The sequence below is a fragment of the Schistocerca serialis genome, chromosome 2, assembly GCF_023864345.2.
Source record: "Schistocerca serialis cubense isolate TAMUIC-IGC-003099 chromosome 2, iqSchSeri2.2, whole genome shotgun sequence".
Classification (NCBI taxonomy): domain Eukaryota; kingdom Metazoa; phylum Arthropoda; class Insecta; order Orthoptera; family Acrididae; genus Schistocerca; species Schistocerca serialis.
Genome location: NC_064639.1, coordinates 862107424 through 862130319, shown reverse-complemented (window position 1 = coordinate 862130319; position 22896 = coordinate 862107424). Strand labels below are relative to the sequence as shown.

At 42.5% G+C, this 22896-nt stretch overlaps 1 protein-coding gene across 1 annotated transcript in view; it reads right to left on the bottom strand.

Moving 5' to 3' along the window:
* LOC126458165 (neprilysin-2-like) overlaps positions 1-22896 on the bottom strand; it is a 206197-nt gene that overhangs the window by 131910 nt on the left and 51391 nt on the right. Inside the window, exons 2-4 of the mRNA XM_050095033.1 lie at positions 14062-14195; positions 7391-7471; positions 1562-1810 (exon numbers count right to left, since the gene is read on the bottom strand). Coding sequence (XP_049950990.1) covers positions 1562-1810; positions 7391-7471; positions 14062-14195 — 464 coding nt within the window. The remainder of the gene's footprint in view (positions 1-1561; positions 1811-7390; positions 7472-14061; positions 14196-22896) is intronic.

Below are 22896 nucleotides of genomic sequence, written 5' to 3'. Positions count from 1 at the left end.
TTGCTCTTGTGCTTTAGCCATTCTGACTAGTGAATACTGCAGTTAGTAATGGCAGTCATTTCGCAGCATTCTATTACAAGTACCCCGTTGTCCGTGTGCACCATGGAAGAAATGAGGGGAGTAGGTTCTTTCTTGTACTCCAAAGGAACGGAAGTTAAAGAAACTACTCTCAGTATGCAGCTACAGTATGGTGAGAGCTGTCCCACAATTAACGAACGAGATATTATGAGTAGATAACAGTAGGTTTGCAGTTAGATGTTTGTGATGAAGAGCGTTCGGGTAGGCGATGAGTTTTGCAAATGAACAGTACCATTGGGGTAGCTGTGCGCATGATTATTCATAGTCCTAGCGCCACAGTCGATGAAACAGCAATTCAACTCTTACAACAGTCGTCAAATTGCGAAACTGTCGTCAAGTCTGTATCTTTTGCGTACCATATCAACTGACAGACAAACAGAAACAAGAAGGTTGAAATCGTTTTTATGTTGTCTTGAAGAGGGAGACTTGTTCAGTGGCGTAGTAACCTTTGGTGAGACAGTGTCCATCGCTACGGAACACAGAGAAAGCGGCTGTGCATAGGCATCCAATTTAGAAACCTAGTTTCTACAGGAAATTTGAAGACAACAGTGCTTTGAGATGTGAAAGGTCCACTGATGACTCATTGCACTCCTAAAAGTAAACAGTGAACAGTGAAAGTTACTGTGAGCTACGGCGCGATCTGAAACCCAAAATCAAAATGCAGAGGAGAGAGAAGTTCTCAAAACGTGTGATTTTGCTTGAGGAGAATACGCGCCCTCATATGGCTGGGAAAGTAATCCAGTCCAATCAAAATTTTGAGCTGCTGGAACATTGTAAGATCCTGACTGAGCTCTAAGTGATTTTCACCTTTTTCGTCAATCTTCATGTTTTCGAAAGTTGATGAGATTGCAGAGGTGGTTCAAGAGTGGATGAGCAGAAAGCCCAAAACTTTACTTAAGATGGAATTAGCAAGCCTATCAAGAGATCCACCAAGTGCATAGAAGTTGAGAGATTACGGAGACAAGTGATGTTACAAAGTTGTTTTTTGAATTAGACAGTTCCCTTTACAAAACTGTCTTCACTTTTTGCCTCTCTCTAGTAGTTATGGCATATATGTTCTGTTGGATGGTGGTAATGTCCCTTCGGTAAGGTGGCTGGAAAGCACAAATCAGAGGCTTCAGGACCAGCTCCAAGCAGACAAGTGGATGAAATTGGATAATGAGGTCATGAAGATGAAATTGGAAGTGATACGTAGGTGGAGAGCTAATATAACGGGAAATCTGTCGGGTCTTATTTTAAGGGCTTCAGTAGCGGGACAGGGTGTGATTGTGCATGTGAGGGTGTTGGTGGAGGATTTGAGACACAGTGGAATGTAGGGTGGTAGTCGGATCAAAAAGGGCGTGTAAGAGGTGAGAAAGTAAAATAGTGCTCAGTCACTTCAAAGATGGAAACTAACTCTTCCACCTGAGTAGCAAGTGAAATGGTATCAAAATACAGCACTTGGACTCTGGCAGCGGATAATTCTTGGTGGAATGAGACTCACTCTTGTTTGTGCAAGCGGTGTGGAGGTTGCGTGCCAGCTGTAAGCTCCTGGGGACCACTGCTTGGGTCTCCTCCTCTTCTATGGCGTTGCGCAGCTTCTCCTGGAGCTCTTCTCTCAGATCCAAGAAGGTGCTCACCACTGACTTGTCATCCGGGATGTTAGTGGTGCGCAGGTAGTTGCCACACGCATACTGGTAGAAGTCGTCACAGGGTTCGACTGATGGGTCCAGTTTGCTGAGCACCTCGGACGCTACCCAGGGAGACATTACACTGTAAATCACTTGCTGACCTTGTATCACTTTACACAGATTTACTGAGTGGGACAGCAGTAAGTTTTAGAGAGGGCCACTTTCCTGAGTGGAAAGGTATAATATGTATATTTGAGAACAATTCAATAATTAATGAAATATTTTAAGCATGTTGTGCACTGTACTTGTACAGCTGTTCGTAGTTCAGGTAATGCCTTAATAATAACACCTTAATTCACTACTGGTACTGCTCATGAAAAGATCATCAGTCGATATGTGCTTGCACCTTTGGGCATTTCTTTTGCACACATCAAAACAGTTTTGGAGCATGTCACACTATGTCTAAATTAACAGTACAGTTCTGCTTTTCTGCCTCTTACACACACACACAAACACACACACACACACACCTATACACACACACATATGCCCACAAGTAGGAATACAATGGCAATTAGGAATACAGTTTGTCCTTGAATGGGGTCATTGACCTTGAAAAACCTTATGTAGTCAACGACGATGAAGTGTTGGACTGATGCTAAATGTATAAGATCATAATTCCTTTCTCGCCTCCCTACTGTTCTATACTCCTTTCCCTCTCCCTACCCTCTCTCTACCCTCCTCTATCTATCTCACACCCTCCTCTAATCACAAGCCAGTATTATATAAGCAGTAAAAACGAAATAGCCACTCACAGTCCAATATTTTACATGCCATTACAGCGAAACAGCCAATAAGAGCGTATCACACCTCATTCTGTGAACTTCTCACTTAGTAACGAGTAGAGTTCAGTATTTATATTCCACTTGATTTAAGCTGCAATGGACTCTCAAATTACGTTCATACACACTTAAATTTTCGGTATTACTTATTAAAATACATGTGGCTCACTTATTGACGCTAATGATCTAACTAACAGTTTAAGACACACTTTCGAGCGTGTTAAGGTCAATCTTAGTACACCGCTTCGTGCAAGGAGTAAGAGACCCTCAAACTAACAGCCAGAGTATTATAACCACTTTTAAAATGTCTGTCGTACTTATCAAAATCTGTAAAGACATTAACATCAATGATGTAAATTTCGGGTTATGTGGCACATAAAACGTGAATGTGGACTCTCAAATTAAGTACTGTAATGTACTTCCACATCTAAATTGTCTGTATTAGACTGTTCTATAAAATACCAACAGGCCTTTTAACACTAGACAGTATGGTCTTTCTGTGCTAGTAGTGTGAATGGCTGAAAGCATGGGAAACGACAGCTGTCACATCTCCCAAGGACATGCCGTTGTATTGTATAGTTAAATCATGATGACATCATCCTGTGCAAAATATTCCGAAGGTAAAATAGTCCCCACATGGATCTCCAGGTGGGAACTACTCAGGAAGATAGCGTCATCAGGGAAAACAAAATTCACATTTTGTGAATGAGACTGTGGAATGTTGTATCTCTTAATCAGCCAGTTATGTTAGGAAATCTAAATACAGAAACAAATAGTTCGAAGCTAAACACAGTAAGGAGTAGTGAAGTTCACTGCCAGGATGAACAGGACTTCTGCTCAGATGAGTGCAGGGTTACAAATACAAAATCAAACACAAGTAATTCAGGAGCAAGAGTAACAATGAATAAGAAATTAGATATGTTGAGTAGGGTACTAAGAACAGGTAGTGAACACATTATTGTAGCAAAATACACACACCCAGCAGAGTCGTACAGTTTTATGTGTTATAGAACTCTGCAGATAATGAATAAACTGAAGTAATGTACGGGTGATCTGTATTGTGATGGGTGACTGGGATTCGGTAGTAGAAGGAGGAACAGAAGGAAAAGTAGTAGGAGGATATGGACGAGGGGGAAGGAATGAAAGAATAACAGTTTTCAAGTACGCAGACTTCTCGCCCTCTCCACCGTTGGTTTCCCTTCTGCCACATAGGACGCCAGTCGACCGTTCCACTGGCCATTGTTCTACGTACCTGCAAGATAAACCATGACATGCTTCTCCGGTTGCTAGTGTGGTCAGCTAACGTGAAACCTTCACTTTTAGTGACAGGCAGCCACTCAAGAGCGTGCGAAACGTTCCACAAGTTTCTGTCCACAGCAAAGAGAAGTTCCCACTATCTAGACCAGATGCATCAAACGTTCTACAAGAATTAACGTTACGGTAGGTACAGAAACATTTGTTACTTACTTTGCTACAAGCTACGCCCTAAACACTCACGTAAACTGCGTGCAAAACAAGTGAGAAGTCGACAATCAAAAATATAATCGGAAAATAAATAGAGCAAAAGACTCTTGCACGCAAATTTGAGGAGAAAATCCTGAAATAGGCCGCCGCCTCAAAAGATATTTGCAGGGAAAGATGTGGTCTCTGACTATAATTTATTGGCTATGGAAAAAATAGAAATGAGCGTTTGGCGTCATTTTTCGGGAGGCCCCTGACGGGGCAGGTCCGGCCACCTTGGTGCAGGTCTTATTACATTCGACGCCACATTCGGAGACCTGCGAGCCGGATGGGAATGAAATGATGATGAAGACTACACAACACCCAGTCCCCTAGCGCAGAAAATTCCCGACCCAGCCGGGAATCGAACCAGGGCCCCTTAGGACGGCAGTCCGTCACTCTGTCCATTCAGCTACCGGGGCGGACATTTATGGGACATGAACAATAGATTAAAACTGATTTATTTACAAAAAGGTAGGAAATTAAATAGCTAGGATCTGGATAATTCGAAGAAACCAGACGTTTCTTAGAGTTTCAAAGATATCATTGACTGTAAAAGAGGAAAGGTTTACAGTAATGACGAATGGGTTGTTTTCAATCAAATAGTTAAAAAGTTAAGAATTAATAGAAAGCGTTAGATACCACAGAAGGTATTGGTTTCATAAAAAACGCAGCAATTGAAGCAGGTGTCTAAACAATGAGGTTAACAGGAAGAGCAAAATGTCTAAACAGGATTGCCTGGAGGACAAATGCTAATCTATAGAAGCATTAATAAGTAGGGAAAAGATGAATACCGTCTGCAGGGAAATGAATGTGGACCTGGAGGAAAGAGAAGTAGCCTTATGTTTATCGAGAGCTCAGATGTAAAACAAGTACTAATCAGAGAATGGAAAGTTGAAAGGTAGAACGAATATACAGAGGGACTATTCAAGGGGAAAGAACTTGAAGGCAATGTTATTGAAACGAGAAAAGAATTGGATCTAGATGAGATGGGGAGAGAAGAATTTGATAGAACACTGAAAGATCTAAGCCGAACAAGAACCATGGAGTACACAAAATTCCTTCTGAACTACTAATGAAATGAGAGTGTGGCATTCTTGGTCGGGAGGCCCCATCCGACAAAGTGCGGCCGCCGAGTGGCAGTCTTATTTCAGTCGACGACACAGTGGGCGACCTGCGTGTCGGTGATGAGGATGAAATGATGATGAGGACGAAATGATGATAAGGACAACACAACACCCAGTACAAGAGAGGGAAAAATCTCCAACCCGGCAAGGAATCGAACCCGGGCCCGCTGCATAGTATGCATGCACTTTATCACTCAGCGAAGCAGGCGGATTCTGACCTAATATACTTGGGAGAGCAGTCATCACAGAAGTATTCCGTCTTGCGCACAAGATATATGAGACAGGTGAAATACTCTCACACTTTAAGAAGAATGTAATAATTTCAATTCCAAAGAGAGCAGGTGCTGACAAGAGTGAGTATTACCAAACTGCCAGTTTAATAAGTCATGGTTGTAACATATTAATAGGAATTATTTAGAGAAGAACTGGAAAATTGCTAGAAGGTTACATCAGGGAAGATCAGTTAAAGAGAAATGTTGGAACACGCGAGGAAATATTGACCGTACGATTTATTGGAGGTAGTTTAAGGAAAAACTAACCTACGTTTATAACATTTGCAGCTATGGAGAAATATTTTGAAAATTTTTAGTGGAATACACTTTTTAAACTTCCGAAGGCACGAGGGAGCGCAAAGTTATTTACAGCTAGTGCAGAAACCAAATAGCAGTTCAAGACATGAAACGGACGCAGGGTTAGAGAAAGGAGTGAGACAGAGTTCTAGCCTATCCCTCATGGTATTCAACCTGTACCCTGAGCAACCTGTAAATGAAAGCAAGAAACAAATTGGAGTAGGAATTTTAGTTCAAGAGCAACAAACAAAAGTTTTAAGTTTTTCGATTTCATTGTAGTTTTGTTAGAAACAGGAAAGGACTTCGAAGTGCAGTTTAACGAAATGAACAGTATACTGAAAGGGGGATGTAACATGAACATTAACATAAGCAATAAAAGAGCGATTTTATCCGAATCTGAAATTGCAAACCTACCGAGAACTTTCGACTCAATCACATAAAATTGTATTATTTATCAAAATACCAAATGATTTCTCCTGTGTCAGTACAAAGCACACATGACTCTTTTACTCTGACTACTGATTTCACTTAAAGTTTAAGATAGACTTGTCAACGGGAATAGTTCAATTTTTATACCACACTTTAAAGAAACCAAAAATTGTCCGCATTTTTTACCAAAATATGTACCGATGTATTCTGTAGTTGCTGCTACTGATCTATGTTATAGGTTAAGATACACTTAGTAATGATTGACTCACTTAAGCCAACATCCAGTGGAAGCTGCGTGACATTTGGGTGAAACAGCGCACTTAACAGTAGTTTTAACAGCTGATTTCAATACATATTCACATACAAAAAAACTAGAGTTACTATACATTCAACTACACACTGTAAACTGCTTTTCAGAGTCAGAGAAAGATTGTAGTGGCCTCATACTGGGGTACAAACTTTATTTTGCAGAACAAAACGCTTACCATTTTTTGTGTCATCAAGGATCGCTTTGAATGAGATCCTCAGACTAAGAATACATACACATGTATCACTTCATTACGTCTCCTAAATCTGGTACAAGTCTCGACTCGGCTGGGGTGGGAGAGGGGGGGGGGCGTGTTGGTGTTGTTTGAGGGAAGAGACCAAACAGCGAGGTCATCTGTCTCCTCGGATTAGGGACGGACGGGGAAAGAAGTCGGCCTTTCAAAGAAACCATAACGGCATTTGCCTGGAGCGATTTAGGGAAATCACGGAAAACCTAAATCAGGATGGCCGGAAACGGGATTGAACCGTCGTCCTCCCGAATGCGAGTCCAGTGTGCTAACCACTGCGCCACCTTCCACGGTTCGGCTGCGAGTTTGCTAACTACATATACATGGAAGCACATTCCCCCTGGCGTCACACATTGTGCAGCGAGGAGGGAGGTGGAGGCGTGAAAGGGCGTTAGTGATTAGACTTGCTCTCATCTGCTCAAGCATATTAAAAAGAGTAGCTGAAGCAATCCTCAAGCATTTCATATTCTGTCTAATGGACATGCATGTTTACTTTCTCAGACAAGTCGAGACTTGTTCACATGTTCCCCCTCCCCACTACTGACAGCATCAGTTCTGTCATGAGATCACTGATGTGGCCAGGTGCAGTGGTTGTAAGTTGTGTTTACTCTTATTCCTGGGCACACAGTACTACTAAGTTTACAACTGCAGGCAGTAAGGAAAGAGAACACGAATACTAACCTGCACGGACACATCCTGGCGTGAGGCAGACGTTCTGCAGGCTCTGGTTGACGGACCCGGATGCCGACACCTGGGCAGCCCCTGTAGACACGTTCTGTCTGGACTCAAACGCCACCAGCATTGTCGCGTCTGCATGGCAACAGTCAGTTAAGTGCAAGCATTATCAATCCTGCAGCCCGCAAGGTGCAAGGCGAATATCTGTAGCGAGAGACAGATTGCTGCCAATTCCTGGACAGACCACGAGACCGCGACGTGAGTTCTCAGAAGCAGGCAATAGTCACAAGAGCTTACAAATATTGAAGAGTTACGTAATCACCCAAAGCCACCGATCACAAATAGAAAGGGAGATTAGGGCTTAACGTCTCGTCGAATAAGAGTGTACAGAACATCAGACTGGTTTTGTAACTCGATTGAGGAGGTCCTAGAAATTACAACACAGCATGTCATTCTTAACGGAAAGCAATTTTCAGATGTGAAAGAAACTTCGGGCGTACCCTCAGGGGGTGTTATAGAACCATTATTGTTCACTCTACTGCAGATAACCAATTGGATAATGCTGTTTGCGGTTGATGATATTGCACACAGAGGAGTTGCACCTCTAGAAAACTGAAGTGAAATTCAGAAAGATATAAAAGGGGTCGATGTTTAGTTCAGAGATTAGCACTCGATCCACAACACAAGTAACTATAACATATTACCCATAAATACAACGAAACACCCGTTGCTTTACACGATTGATGAACTACCTCTGGAAGCATTCATATCCATCAAACTTCTATGAGAGACCGATACAGGCAGACTGGAATAATCCTAGGAATTATATTCCACATGCGAAGGAGGTACCTTACGCAACACTCATTCGACCGGAACTTGATCTTCGCTGCTGATTCCGTCCCTCTTATTTTCTAGGATTGATGGAGTTCAGAGAGTACATCCAAAGAGGAGCAGTGCATGTCGTGACAGATTCATCTAGTAAGGTTGCAAGCGCGAAAAATAGAACCTCCCAAGTATCACGTGCGACCACAGAATGCACGGAAATAATACTCATTGGTACAGAGAGAAACCTCCGCCTCACATCATAAAGTGGCTGGGAAGTAGACATGCAGATGTGGGAGTAAGTTAGAGGAGATTAGGGGAGGAACACAAGCATGGATTGGCGAGGATGAGGAAGGACATCAGCTGTGCTCATTCAGATGGTGTACCGTGGCGTTGCCTTAAACTATTCGCAGAAACCATGGACACAGAATTCTAGACGGGTCCACACCCACCTCACCCTTCCTCCTCCTCCCCCCCCCCCCCCCCCCACTATGCACGGTCGTTATTCTAGCTGGACTGTCGGTAGCACTCTGGAACTTAACCGCGATTCCTGCTGCTGGTCTCCTGCGATATTTTACAACTGCCTTACGCGACGCTCGATGGTACTCGGTCAGTACACGATGTCTGAGTGGTCTTCTTTCAGTAGGAGTAGTTTCTTCAGATTGCCTTTCACAATAATAACACCACAAACAGATCACTTGGGCAGCTTTAGAAGTTTTGAAATGTCCTTGATAGATATGTTACCCAAGTGCCATTCAATGACTAGTCCACGTAAGAAGTCACTGGGCTCTATAGACCGACCAGTGCTGCTGTTGCTGTTTCTTTCCTGACAGCACAATATTCTCCACTCCCTTCTATTCTCGCGATTCATGTCATCTAGAGGTCATTTCCGTATTACATATGCATATCGTGATGCTTTTGATCAAATAGTGTAACTCCATTTACAACAATCCAAGTTGACCCTGTGTCTGTGTCATATAAAGTTTGGCCAACAGCTACTGGATGCCGTGAAAATAGTATGTTGTTCCATCTAAGAGAGCACACTGACTTCAGTATCTCGGCTGATACGAGAGTGAAGGAGGTTAACCATTCAACACATGTGTCCCCTTTGCGTATTCTCATTTACTGGAAACTTCGATTCGATATCGCGAGCCGTTCACGAAACCATATTGAAAAGTGAACAAGAAGTTTTAGGACGATACAGTCCCTCCCCTCCTTTCCACCCACAAACAGCATGTCGCTGTGGGCTTTATAATGTCATGTGCAATTTTTTTTCTCTACTTATATGGCAACGTATCTATTATGAAGTTTCGTGTGTAATGAACTTCTGAAAGTTTTGAGACATTTGTGACCAACACAGTGCCAATGTACCGAACTTGCGATGTGTTAGTGAAATTTCGTTACAGTTCTCTCACAACATGTGAATATGTATCTAAAACTATGTAGATTGTTTGAAGGCCTAGATGAAACATAGGTATGTCAACAGCGGCGGCTGCTGTGTAAGAGTGCAAGAGCACGTGAACACCAAACTTTGGATGCCTTGTGGATTTATTGGTTATTTTTCTTTGAATGCTGTTAAACGTAATGCAGATGCAATAATCTGAAATATACGGCACTTAAATCTACAGCGCTATGCCACATTGACAGCGCTCTAGAAGCCATGAAACTTGGATTCAGGGACACGAGCACACCGTCAGTTGTGCACATTTTAAGGAGCTTCTGTGCATCCGCGACTGGCAATGACGTAATTACCTTATGGGTAAAATACATGCTGATCAGATAAACAATGTGCACAGGTTGCGGCGTGCACAGCTAGGCCTTACCACTCAACTACAAGTCTATTTCAATGCCACTAGATGGTAGCACGCTACATTCGCTTGGAAATTGGCGTCAATCCCATTACGTATTAGCACACTCGTCAGATATGCTAATTTACTCGACATACAATAAAATTAAATCGGACGTCTGTATATGTTACAGTTATAATGACAGAACAATCTTTTTCGTGGGCTTCTGAATGAGTCATAGTATCTTAAGTTTTTGATTTTATTATAGGTACAGTAATCCTTTTGTATTCTTAACAGGAGAGTGCACCAGTTTAGTTGGTTTCATTTACCCGTAGCCAGGTGACTATGTTGGTAGACATTAAGGCGTTTCTACCAGAATTTAATAATTTCCAGTTTGTGTTGTAGTTGGTTGGGTACTGTGTGGGTAACAGTACGGACAGGAAACAGTTTCAAGACGAACTCTGTTCAGTCGATTTTAAGAGGTAGCAGAAAACTTAGTTACCAGGATAAGTTAGCCACGAAGGAGCATCGGTACTCAGCTTGACAGCGTATATGGAAAGTTTGTGAGGAAACATAACGAACAAGTGGACAGGAATAGACATAACCTCTCCAGATCAACAGACTGCATAAAATTTTGCGGGGCGTTTGACTTAGCTTTACATGGTCACGATGAAAGGGAAGATTCAGGAAACCCAAGAGTGTTTCGTGGGCTTGTAAATTTAGTAAGTGCTATTGACAGCTCAATGAAGGAACAACAAGAGAAGGAGAAATAATAACGCAATAAATTTTAAGTGCGCTTTATTTGGCTGCAATGGTGGAGGAAACAACAGATGTATCTATCACGCAACTGTTGGTGATTGTGTATTGATACGAACTTCATGGTTCTGTTGTGGAGAGATATTGGGGCTTCCTAAGCCCTGACACACAGGATGCTGAGACGTTATTTAAGGCGATGATTCTGAATTGCAAAAGCATGCAGATAGAAAGAAGGAAAAGGTGATCGCACAATGCTGTAATGGTGCTGCTGTTATGAGAGGAGGCATTAACGATGTTCAGGCAAGGATTAAGCAAGGGCTCATTATGTTCACTGTTGTGCACATCAATTTAATCTGGTCTTGCAAAAAGCTCCATCTATAAACAAATCTGCTACAATATTTTTTCTAAACTCTCTGGCTTTCCAGCTTTTTTTCCCAATCATCAAACAAGACGAATGTGCTAGACACGGTAGGGCAGATGCAACATGAGTGATTAATATTCGGACAGTCAAAGGGAAACTAGGAAAGTCTGAGTGGTGTAGAAGAAATTACCCTCTCTGATCGTGCAGATGATAAAAACAGACGAGAAAGTTCGAAAGAGCCTGAGTTCTTATTTTGGCTACAATTTTTTATGTGATCATGCCACGTGCAGGCATGCTCCTCAGGAAACTTACAACATTGGAATTTTTAAACATTAAGCTCTGAGCAGTATTTATTGAGATTAAAGGTGTAGTTACAGGAATAAAAAATAATGCCACTGAAGAAATTTCTTCATCTTGTGAAGAACATATTCAGAAGAAAAGAAAATCAGAAAATAAAGTAACAGATGCGAAGGAATTTTGTGATGCCATAATAAGCCATATGACTGAAAGATTTTCATTCATGAATCACCTTGTGGCATCAAAGTTGCTAGATGTGAGCTCAGTTTCACTATTTTCGACAAATTTTCCTGAGGGAGAACTTGACATTACTGCTGAAACGTACCCATGGTTATCGAAGGCGCTACTGAGAACAGAGCTAGAAGTACCGTACTTGAATCTGAACGTTGTTTCTCAACAATGAAAAGGATAAAGACCTTTCTTCGAAACACAGTGTCAGAGTACAGGCTTTCGGTAGTGGCAATGGCTGTAATTGAGAAAAAGGTTTGTTAGTTATACTAAAGACTTCAATCATAGAGTGATCGAGACATTCTAAAAATAGACACATGGATTTTCTTTATAAATAGGCAATGTCAGACTTGTTGCTGTATAATTTTCTCTGTTTGATGTGCACTTACAGAGCAGCGTAACGTGTATTAATATTAACTTTTGTGTGGACTATACGGAAGAATAGGGCATTTCATAGGAAGAGATTACGCCGTTTTCGTGCTTCATGAACTGAGACTTACAAGGGGAGGCCACGACGTTTGGAAGGCGGATTTGCTGCAGACTTCGCACACTCGTAGAACTCCATGAGGACAACAAAACGTGTAAGCAGTAGCGCGTACTTCTCAAGCGTTATTGAGAAAATCGAAAGATAATTTCGGTCCTCCAATATATATACCTGCGAGTGGCCATTTTTACCAGGAAGAGGCGGCAGCCGAGTGGTTAGCGTTGAAGCCACGTAATTGCTGGATCGATGGATCGAGTCCTGTTCGTCAGCTTCGTTTTTTTTCTATTTTCAACAGTCATTTTCTTTACATTACAATTGATATTATGGGAAAAATACGTGTAATCGGATGAACGTTTATTAAATTTACAATGTTATTTGGCTGTCAACAAATTTTTACTATCACACTATCACTATAATATTCATAATTATCGACTAGTAAACTACCAAACACATAAAATGATACTGAAAATGTATGCTTGTCCGTGATTTGAGAAATCCCTTATACCTAGATAGAGCCTGAAACAACCTGTTACCTGCAAGTTTTGACCGGCACACACGGCTTTCGAAATATGTTCAATTAATCGTCGGTTTCGACATTACAAGTTGCTGGATGGTATTTTTCGTCAAAACATGGAAAACATAAAGTTATGACTATTACATTATTTCTGATAATAAAAATTTGTAGACTGCCAAATAACATTGAAAATTTAATAAAAGTTCATCCGATTACACGTATTTTTCCCATTATATCAATTGTAATATAAATAGTAAAGAAAGTGACTGTGTTGAAAATTAAAAAAAAACTGACGATCGAGACTCGATCCAGCGATTACGGTGCTTCAACGCTAAACACTCGGCTGTCGCAGCTTCGTGGTAAAAATTGCCACACGCAGGTATATATTTGACGACCGAAATTCTCTTCCGATTTTCTCAATAACGCTTGAGAAGTACGTGCTACTGCTTACACATTTTGTTGTCCTCACGGAGTACTACGAGTGTACGAAGTTTACAGTAAATTCGAGTTCCAAACGTCGTGGCCTCCCCTTGTTAGTGAGTGATAAGACTTTACTAATATTAATATTTGGTTGACGAGACGGAGAGAAGTGAAAGCTTACACATAATATCGTTCGTACCCTAAACTGTACTTAATTATGTACAGAACAATAAAATTTCACACAAGCGAGTCTTTCTTTCGTTAGACAAGTTAGGCACATTATTATTGTTATTATTATTATTGACAGTGGCTGCAGTTGTGTACATTTGTTCATCATCATAATGGTTATACAGCAGATGATATTTCACACATTCGCGTTAATTTTAATCTAAAAATTTGTGAACACTAAAACGTATACTTACGATCCGCCACTGCCTGCCAGAGTAGGGAATGACTCGCTAGGCCTATAGCCAGACGGTAACGGGAGAGAGCTTTCGCTGTGAGACTAGTGTGCTGTCAGATGGAGTATTGGCAGGAGCAGTCGGAACTGAATTGTGCACACATAGGTTTGCTTTAGTTAACCCGCCGGGTTAGCCGAGAGCGCTAATGCGCTGATTTCTGGACTCGGGTAGGCGCGCCGGGCCCAGATCTAATCTGCCTGGCGGCTTAACGACGGAGGCCGATGTGCCGGCCAGCTTTGATGTGGTTTTTAGGCGGTTTTCCACATCCCACTAAGTGAATACCAATCTGGTACCCACGTCCCGCCTCAGTTACACGGCTCGCAGACATCTAACCACATTCGCACTATTCCATGAATTACACCAGACACTATTTCCGTCCTGGGGAGGGGGGGGGTACGGAGTGGCGGCAGGAAAGGCATCCAGCCACCCCTTCCATTACCCTTGCCAAATCCGATTAACCATGCTGACCCTGCGTCATTGCGGGACACCGGCACAAGCGAAAGAAAGAAAGGGTTGCTTAAGTCAGTTTTGGTTCTGGCGGCCATACCGGGCTGGTGCTGCCGCCTGGCGACGACCACGACCACTAAGACGGCGAGCCCAACCGCAGCTAGGAGCGCCACCGTCTGTGTCAGCACCAGCCTGCGCTCCGCGGCGGTGCGGCGGCGCCACCACGTAGGCTGCCTGTGGCAGACAGAGAGAGAGATTGGATGGGGGAAAATCAATCGCAACTGCGACACGTCACCACACGACACAGATATGGAACATGACAATGGAGCATCAGTCTTTGTTCTTTTGATTATGAGTAGGGCTGCGACAGTAACAACTAAATTTTGTCATTAGAGCTAAGTGCCTAATACTAGAACAAAATATTGGTTCTGATTTAAAAAAGTAGAAAACAGTAAAACGTTTTCGTTATAATGTTATATACCATTTACATTTCACTCTTAGAAAATATTGTTAAGACTTATTATAATTTTTTTTAAAAAAAGCTGTATAACATTTAGAAAAATAGTTGCCAACGTCAGACCTGTTGTGCAATAACCGAAGTGGCACTGGACAAAATTAGTAAAAGATATTAAATCAGACAAAATGCAGTCTGATTTCAAACTATAATACAACAACTACAGACATCAGTTTTAAAGGATGTTACAAAATGTATCAAAATAACTTGCAGAAAATGTTAACCTTAACATCATGAGACTGTTTATCATTGCTGAGTCGTGATCACATTTTTTTATTTATTTCTTAAGTTACCAAATATTTGACTACAATACGCTTTAGTTTTTCTTAAGAAATAGTTGGCATATAGGCCAGTAATCATTTGCACTTGATTCATCCTGAAACGTGCTCCTTTTCCTCATGGTCTCCTGCCGTCGAATTTGCTGTGCGTGGTGGTATGTTTAAAATTTTGCCTTCTGTTCTCAGTATATGCCCAAGGACTTTGCAAGTATGCTTGGCTGGCGTGAGAGGGTATACTTTCCTGATGTTAATTTCTTCTGTAATGGAAGCTTTGTTTCTTTGTCATACAATAACATCTTCCACCAACATGACATCTCCAAGGCATCTGTTCAGCTTATGTCAGTAGCTTTCACTGCCCAGGTCCAGCTGCTGTACCAGAACACAGGGAACATCAAGGATGGCACCTACTGTATTTTCGTTGTTTTGATTATTGCTCGACTCCAGACTATCTTAAAGGTTTTTTACCAGTATGGCATGGCAAAGGACAATTCGTCACTTTCTATCTTTATCACATTTCCCTGTCACTAATAGGCGATTCTACATATACACAGTCACCCATTACCTCCATTTCCTTTAAGCAATCAGTAAGTTGGTATGACTGAAGCCTTGGCGATTAATAAACTTCAGGTCTGTTGGTTGAATGATTAAAGGAACAAAACTACTAGGTCATCAATCCCTTTTTCCTCGAATGGACAGGTCTATATTACCACAGATCAGAGATGATTTACCCTGCAAAACCCATGGATAGATAACCTTGAAGTCTACCAAAGGCCAACGAAGCAGATATAATAGACAAAAATAAGAAAAGGAGACAGAGGAAGAAAGGCAGGCAAGGTGACCCCTCCTGGGAGCAGCTGGAAACCGCTGAAAGCAGAATGCAATGATGGGATATACATCCCCAGCCCCTGCCACTTACCAGAGGTAGGGTTTGAGTCTTATCTATCTAACAGGAAGCAAAGAGTGCCGTTGCAAAATATCTGTGCAGTAAGCAGTCAGTCTTCATCTGATTGGGAATTAAGTACATGTAGTGTTCCTCAAGGTTGCATCTTGGGTCCATTGCTTTTTCTTCTGTACATTAATAACCTATCGTCTGTTACATTGGCAGATGCTAAGTTTGTTTTGTTTGCAGACGATACAACCATTGCAATAAGTAGCAAATCAATTACAGATATAGAAATAGCTGCTAATCAAATTTTCACTGACATTAATTGATGATTTAAAAGCTAAGTTCCTGTCATTAAACTTTGAGAAGACCCACTATATGCGGCTCAGAACCTGGAAGAGATTTCCTTCCAGCATGTGTATAACATATGAAGACCCGCAGATGAAAGAGGTTGACAGTGTTAAATTTCTGGGATTACAACTCGATAGTAAATTCAGTTGAGAAGGGCATATAACAGAATTGCTTAAGGGCCTAAAGAAGTCTCTATTTGCAGTGAGAATGATGTCACTTGTAGGAGATATAAATACAAAAAAACTTGCTTACTTTCCTTACTTTCATTCTATTATGTCAGACAGGATCAAATTCTGGGGTAACTCATCAAACCGATCAGAAGTTTTCAGGGGGGAGCAAAAGCATGTGATAAGAATCATTTGGGGTGTAAATTCAAGAACATGATGAAGAAACTTGCTCAGGGAACTTTGTATTCTAACCACTGCTTCTCAGTATAATTATTGCTTAATGAAATTTGTTGCAAGTAATAAATCTCTATTTCCAACCAATAGCTCAGTGTGTAGTATCAGTACTAGGAATAATAGCAATCTACATAAAGACCTAAAATCGCTTACCTTGGTCCAAAAAGGGATCCAATATTCAGGAACACACATTTTCAATAAATTGCCAGCAACCATTAAAAGCTTGGTTTCAGATACAGCACGGTTTTAACAGAGTTTGAAAGACTTTTTGACAGGCAACTCCTATTCTATAAATGAATGTCTTAACAGAGACTGTTAAATCAGCTTGCCACGCAGAGTGGCCGCACCGTTTGAGGCTGCATGTCATGACCTGGGCGGCCCCTCCAGCGAGAGGTTCGAGTCCGACCACAGGCATGGGTGTGTGTGTGTGTGTGTGTGTGTGTGTGTGTGTGTGTGTGTGTGTGTGTGTGTGTGTGCGTGTGTGCGTGTGTGTGTGTGTTGTTCTTAGCATAAGGTTGTTTAAGTAAGTTTAAGTAGTGTGTAAGTCTCGGGACCAATGATCCCCACGGTTTGGTCCCTTAGGAATTCACACACTCTTAACACACAAACACACACATACCCACACCCACCCACCCACCCACCCACCCACCCACACACACACACACACACACACACACACACACACACACACACACATTGTTAGATTTCAGTTTTCACAGCACTTGGTCACAACAGTCACGAATCGGTATGTTGCGTGTGTTAATTTATGAATAGTGTATAACAATGTTTCCTATTGACAGCATGTTAATTCTGCAAATATTAGCTGTTCCAGTTTATCGCATTGTATTCACCTATTTCGACAATCTCCTGATAAGTGATCATGGTAGTAAGTATTGTATTAAAATGTTCTATGTTTTTATGTTATACTTCCTGACGTGTTCCACACACACGAGAATCATCTCATTTTTTGGGTCTACGGAAAGAAAACTGAATCTAATGTAATGGCACTCAGAAATGGCCTAGGAAAAACTAGCAAAGTGCGTGCAGCAAGAGAAGCAAAGAGAGACAACAGATGAACAAGTCTAACAGACCATGTAAGAGGTGGGAAGAAAAGGAAAAGAGCGGGTAAGATGAGGCCCAGGCTGTACAACCGAGCCTAGACAGCAGGAGTCTGGTGTGGGCAGGAAGCAACAGAGTGTTCTACCCAACCCTCAATGGGCCAGTACAGTTAAGTGACCCTCCTTTAAAAAGAATGGTAAAATAAATGAACAAAATGTAGAACTAAGTCAACCGCTGAGGCATCGTCCTCTAACACTAGGGTAACGAGTCAGGAGGATTAAGAGTCCACCATAGGGCAGCAACGGTGGGACAGTCCAGCAAAATCTGGACTGCCATCAGACAGGAACAATAACGGTGCGGTCTGTCGGTCCTCGTGATGGAGGAGATGACCGTGAGTCAGTCAAGTATGGCTGATGTGGAGATGGAAAACAATGAAGAGCCCTTGGTAGAAGCCTGTTGGTGATTTTAGAGCGAGCCATTCCGTATTTCAGATTCGTAAAACTTGATCGCATAATACCAGTCAGAGATCTGTCTGTGGAACACCCATCTCAAGAGTTGGTTTATTAGCAGCCAGTTTGGCCAGGCTGTTAGGCTATCAGGATCCCAACATGGCTTGGGATCCAGACGAAGGTCACTTAGCATCCACTTTGTTGGAGGAAATACAGGGAATCCTGGACAGCCATGACCAAGCGATGGTGAGGACAACTCTGGTCAAGAGCTTGTGTACCGCTCAAGGAGTTGCTGCACATGAGAAAGGACCTACCGGTGCAAGAATGGATATGCTGAAGAGGACCAAAGATGGCTAGCAATTCTGCAGTGGCAACACTACAGCTATCTGGCAAGGAACGCATTTCAGTACGTCCTGCATGAATACAAGCAATGTGCACATGACCAGAAAACATCGAGCCAACAGTACAGATTACCTCTGAACCACAGGATGCACCAAGGATGGAGAAAATTTGGTGGAAGTGGGCCTTGGGAGGGACCCAGTCTATCGAACTTTGCAACAGGTGAACATGAAGCTGTGGGTGAGGGATGCACCACAGGGCATAGAGGAGAGATGGAAGAGGAAACAAATCCAAAACAGAAAGGACAGACCAGACATGGATTACGATCATAATCCCTGATTAGGGCTTTCACTGTGGGACACAGATATCTGTGTTTGGAAAGAGAAAATGGTAGTTCAGATGCATAGGAGAACTGAAAACGTATGTAGCATAATTGACAAGCTGTTGTTAGTGCTTGATCCACAGTAGATGGACCCCAGCCTCCATGAATAGACTGTTCACAGGGTTAGTTCGAAAGTCTCAGGCCGCAAGTAGAATCTCACAGCGGTGCATCGGATCCAGTATCTGCAATGCTGATGGCAATCTCAAATAATATACCAGATTCCCATAATCAAGATGGGTTTGTATCAGGCAGCGAAATGTATTAATGTGCAGTCAGCACTTTCGCTTAAGCTGGTGAAGGTGGGGAATCCCTGTCAACTGAGAGTCGAAGACAAGTCCTAAAAAGAGATACGTTTTCACCACAATGAGTAGTTGGTCGTCGAGGTAAAGTTCTGGTTGTGGGTGAACAGTACGATGTTGACAGAAGTGCATGGTGTGAGTTTTGGTGGATGAAAACTGAAAGCCTTGGGTGAGGACCCATGCCTGTGCCTTTCGTATGGAACCTTGGATTTGATATTCAGCCACACCCACACTAGAAGAGCACCTATAGAGGCAAAAGTAGTCATCATTCAACGAGGGTGTTGCTGAGGGCCCTACAGCTGCTCCTAGACCAATTATGGCTGCTAGAAAGAGAGGGACACTCACTACAGAGCCCTTCTCTTGGATATTGTGGGTACTATGGAAAGCTCCAACTCGAACCCAGAATGTACAGTGTAAGAGGAAGTTCTAGGTAAAAATCTGGAGCGGACCCCAGAGACCCCACTTGTGAAATGTATCAAGGATGTTGTGTTGCTAACTGTGTCATAAGCCTTTTGCCAGTCGAAGAAGACGGCTATTGCTGAATGGAATATTATGACTCAGGGTGTCATGTGGTAAAAGATAATTGCTTTCGCTACACCTGCAGTTTTAGAACATGAAGGGCAGGGTGATCGTTCTCAGACACTGAGGCTCAAGAATAATGTAGACCAAAATGGTCTGCGACAACGTCTCGATCAGTGTAGACATTGCCATTCAAGGTAATACCAGATATACCTACAGATAACTGATACCTGTAGACACATCTGATCTTCGCCCAAACCTGCAAAAGAGGTGGACGTAGTGTGATGGTTGAAACATACCATCCCTAGCATTCTCGCTTCCATCATTTTATTAAGTAGCGGACCTGGGCATAAAGCAATTTAAAGGCTCGATCGATGGGTGCCATTTATGGCGTTGGAGAGCCTACCTACGATCTTTAATGGCCTTTGCGATTTCTGATGACCACCAAGGTACTGTTTTCCATCAAGGCGGGCCAGAAGAGCATGGGATCACTAAATCAGATGCCAAAAGAATGTCTGTACTTGTGTTCTTGACTATCTCATGGATATCTCCATGTGGCAGGGAGCCAAGGGCGACAGCAGAGGCGAAAGCACCGAAAGCACCCCAGTCAGCACAGCTGAGAGTCCATAGGGGCTGGCTTGCATGGAGTGACGCTGAGAGACGAACAGGAAGGTTGGAAAGTGTTCACTACCACACACGGTTATCGTGGACTCTCCAGTGGATGGATGGGAGATGACAAGCTCTGTAAATGGGAAGATTCTGTACGCCACACTGAAGTGTGTGGATGTACTATTATTCAAGAGACGAAGTCAAGTTGTGCCAATAAGTTTTTGAGGTCTTTACTTTGGCCAGTAATCGCATTCCATACCACAAAGGGTTATGGTCGTTGAAATAACCCAAGATTAAGAAAGACTGGGAACACTGAGAAACCAATTCAAAAATTATGTTCTGAGACCCATCACCACCAGAAGGGAGGTAAAGTTTGCAGATGGAAATATCGTGAAAAGCCCTTAACTGAACAGCCGCATCCTCAAAACGAGTATTTTGTGACATTTTACGAGTTCCTAACCACGAGCGAATTACATAGTTAGTTTAGTTTCTTGGGTTACTGCGTGTTAATTTAATATTTGATAGGCACAATTCTCGCGCTTTTCCTCTGCATCGGAAAGTAAACTGATTTTGTGGCATATTACACGTTCCTGATCTGGAGCGAAGTATATAGTCTCGCCAGTGTGCTTTGGTAGATCATTTTTTTTTAATCTCTGCGTATTAATCTATTTTATTTGATGCGGTTCTTGCGTTTTCGCCAGTGTGTATAGTACAGTTCCACAATACATGTCGCTAGTCCGTTTCTCTGTGTAGTATAGTTTTCCACGGTCTTTGGTATGGGTATGGACTTTAATTGCTGTGTATGGGTGCGAGCCGAGTTGGCGACACTTTGTTCTCTGCTTCAGGTTGTGATGGCTTCGATTACACAGCTTCAAGCTGCAGTGGATGGGCGTCACTGTTGAGGGCTGGCTGTGGGGATCCAATGGACGTCCAGCATGTCTTAGTCCTCCGATCGGTCCACATCAGTGGCCAGTTCAGTTATTGCTCAAACTGAGGTTGACCCGTTACCAGTGGTCAGGTGGAGATCACCTCAGGGCGAGGCAGGAAGTGAAAGACTTCCCAGGGGCCTGCACGTAAGGCTTCCCTAGTTAGTCTGACAAACAGGTTCCAGGTGTTGTCTGTGGCTGACACTGACGCTCAGCCAGATGCAATCGCCCACCTTGTTTCAGAGGAAACCTCTCAGCCTGCCAGACCCAGGCAGTCATAGAGGGTGGTATTACTGGTAGTTGAGAGCTCCAATTCGATGCTTTTACCGACTTCCCAGCTCTGATGATAGACTTGCTGAAAGGTTCAAAGCTAACTTGAGTTTAATTTCAAACACGTAGGCGAATCACATCATTATATTTGGTAGTGATATGGAATAAAACGAGCATATAAGGTATGTTGTGGGAAAGGCGAATGACCGACTTTGTTTTATCCGGAGAGTTTTAAGAAACTGTGGTTCATCTGTGAAGGAGAGCACAATACAGCGACTCATCGTCGATTACTGTTCGTGTGTTTGGAATCCCCACCGGATCGGATTAAAAGAAAAAATCGAAGCTTATCACAAACATACTGCTAGATTTGTTGCCATTAAGCTCGACCAACATGCAAGTATTGCAGAGATTCTTCGGCACTCGAATGGGAATCCCTGGAGACGTTCTCTTCGAGGTCTTTTGAGAAAATGAGAGAACCAGCAGTTCAAGCTGACTGCCGAAAGATCATACTGCCGCAGCAGTACATTTCACGTAAGGATCTCGAACATAAGGTAAGAGAAATTCTGTTGTGGAGGCATACAGGCAGTAGTTCTTTCCTCACTCCATTTTCAAGTGGAACAGAAAGAGAAATGACTAGTAGTGTTACAATGTACCCTCCCCCAGGCACCGTATAGTGGCTTTTGGAGTATGCTCGTAGGTATGTAGGTAAATGGAGATGTGTGGTTTCAATGCTGACATGTTTTGTGAGTGTGATATTCAGTTCTGCAGAGACCTTAGCACCTCCTATCCTCTCATTTTTCGCAGATACTCTACAATGAGGGTCCTTTACGATCATTCAGCACACAGTTTCATCCTCGTTCTGGCTTAGTGGATCGCGTTTTCATTGAATGCAGCGTAACACATTGATAAGGTGTCTCTTGAATCACCATACACTTCGGCTACCATGGTTACAATAACACCCACTATACAAGCACCAACAATGTACCTACATTTGAATTTACTTAGCTGTGACAGTGTTCTGATCAGAAATGGCATATGCAATGTATTGATGACATTGCACAGGTGCTATCCGTAGTCAAATATAACAGTGCGACCACCAGTATCTGCATTTAAGTTCAGGCACGCATATCTAGCGGTGTTTCCATATTTTTCTTCAACCCTTCTATATCAGCTACAGTATAAGCAGTGTCTCTACACTACATACCTTTGCTTAGCCTTCGACTTACCGAAAAAGTATAAATGCTCTACTACTTCGAATCCAACACTTTTGTGTAAAATGTGGTCAGTTTTAACTAGACCACTTTTGAAGTTATCTGGTAGTTGTTGTGCTAAAGCTGAGAGAATAACACGGATCAGGGCATTTAACAAGACGTAAAAGAAGCAAGGTTAATACAACAAGCATAAGTAGCCAAAAAAACTTGTTTTTTTTTCGCTGTAAATACTGCATTTCACTCACATTGATTTCCTTATTGCCACTTACACGCACTCTTCTACATCTACATCTATACTCCGCGAGCCACCTTACGGTGTGTGGCGGAGGGTACTTATTGTACCACTATCTGATCCCCCCTTCCCTGTTCCATTCACGAATTGTGCGTGGGAAGAACGACTGCTTGTAAGTCTCCGTATTTGCTCTAATTTCTCGGATCTTTTCGT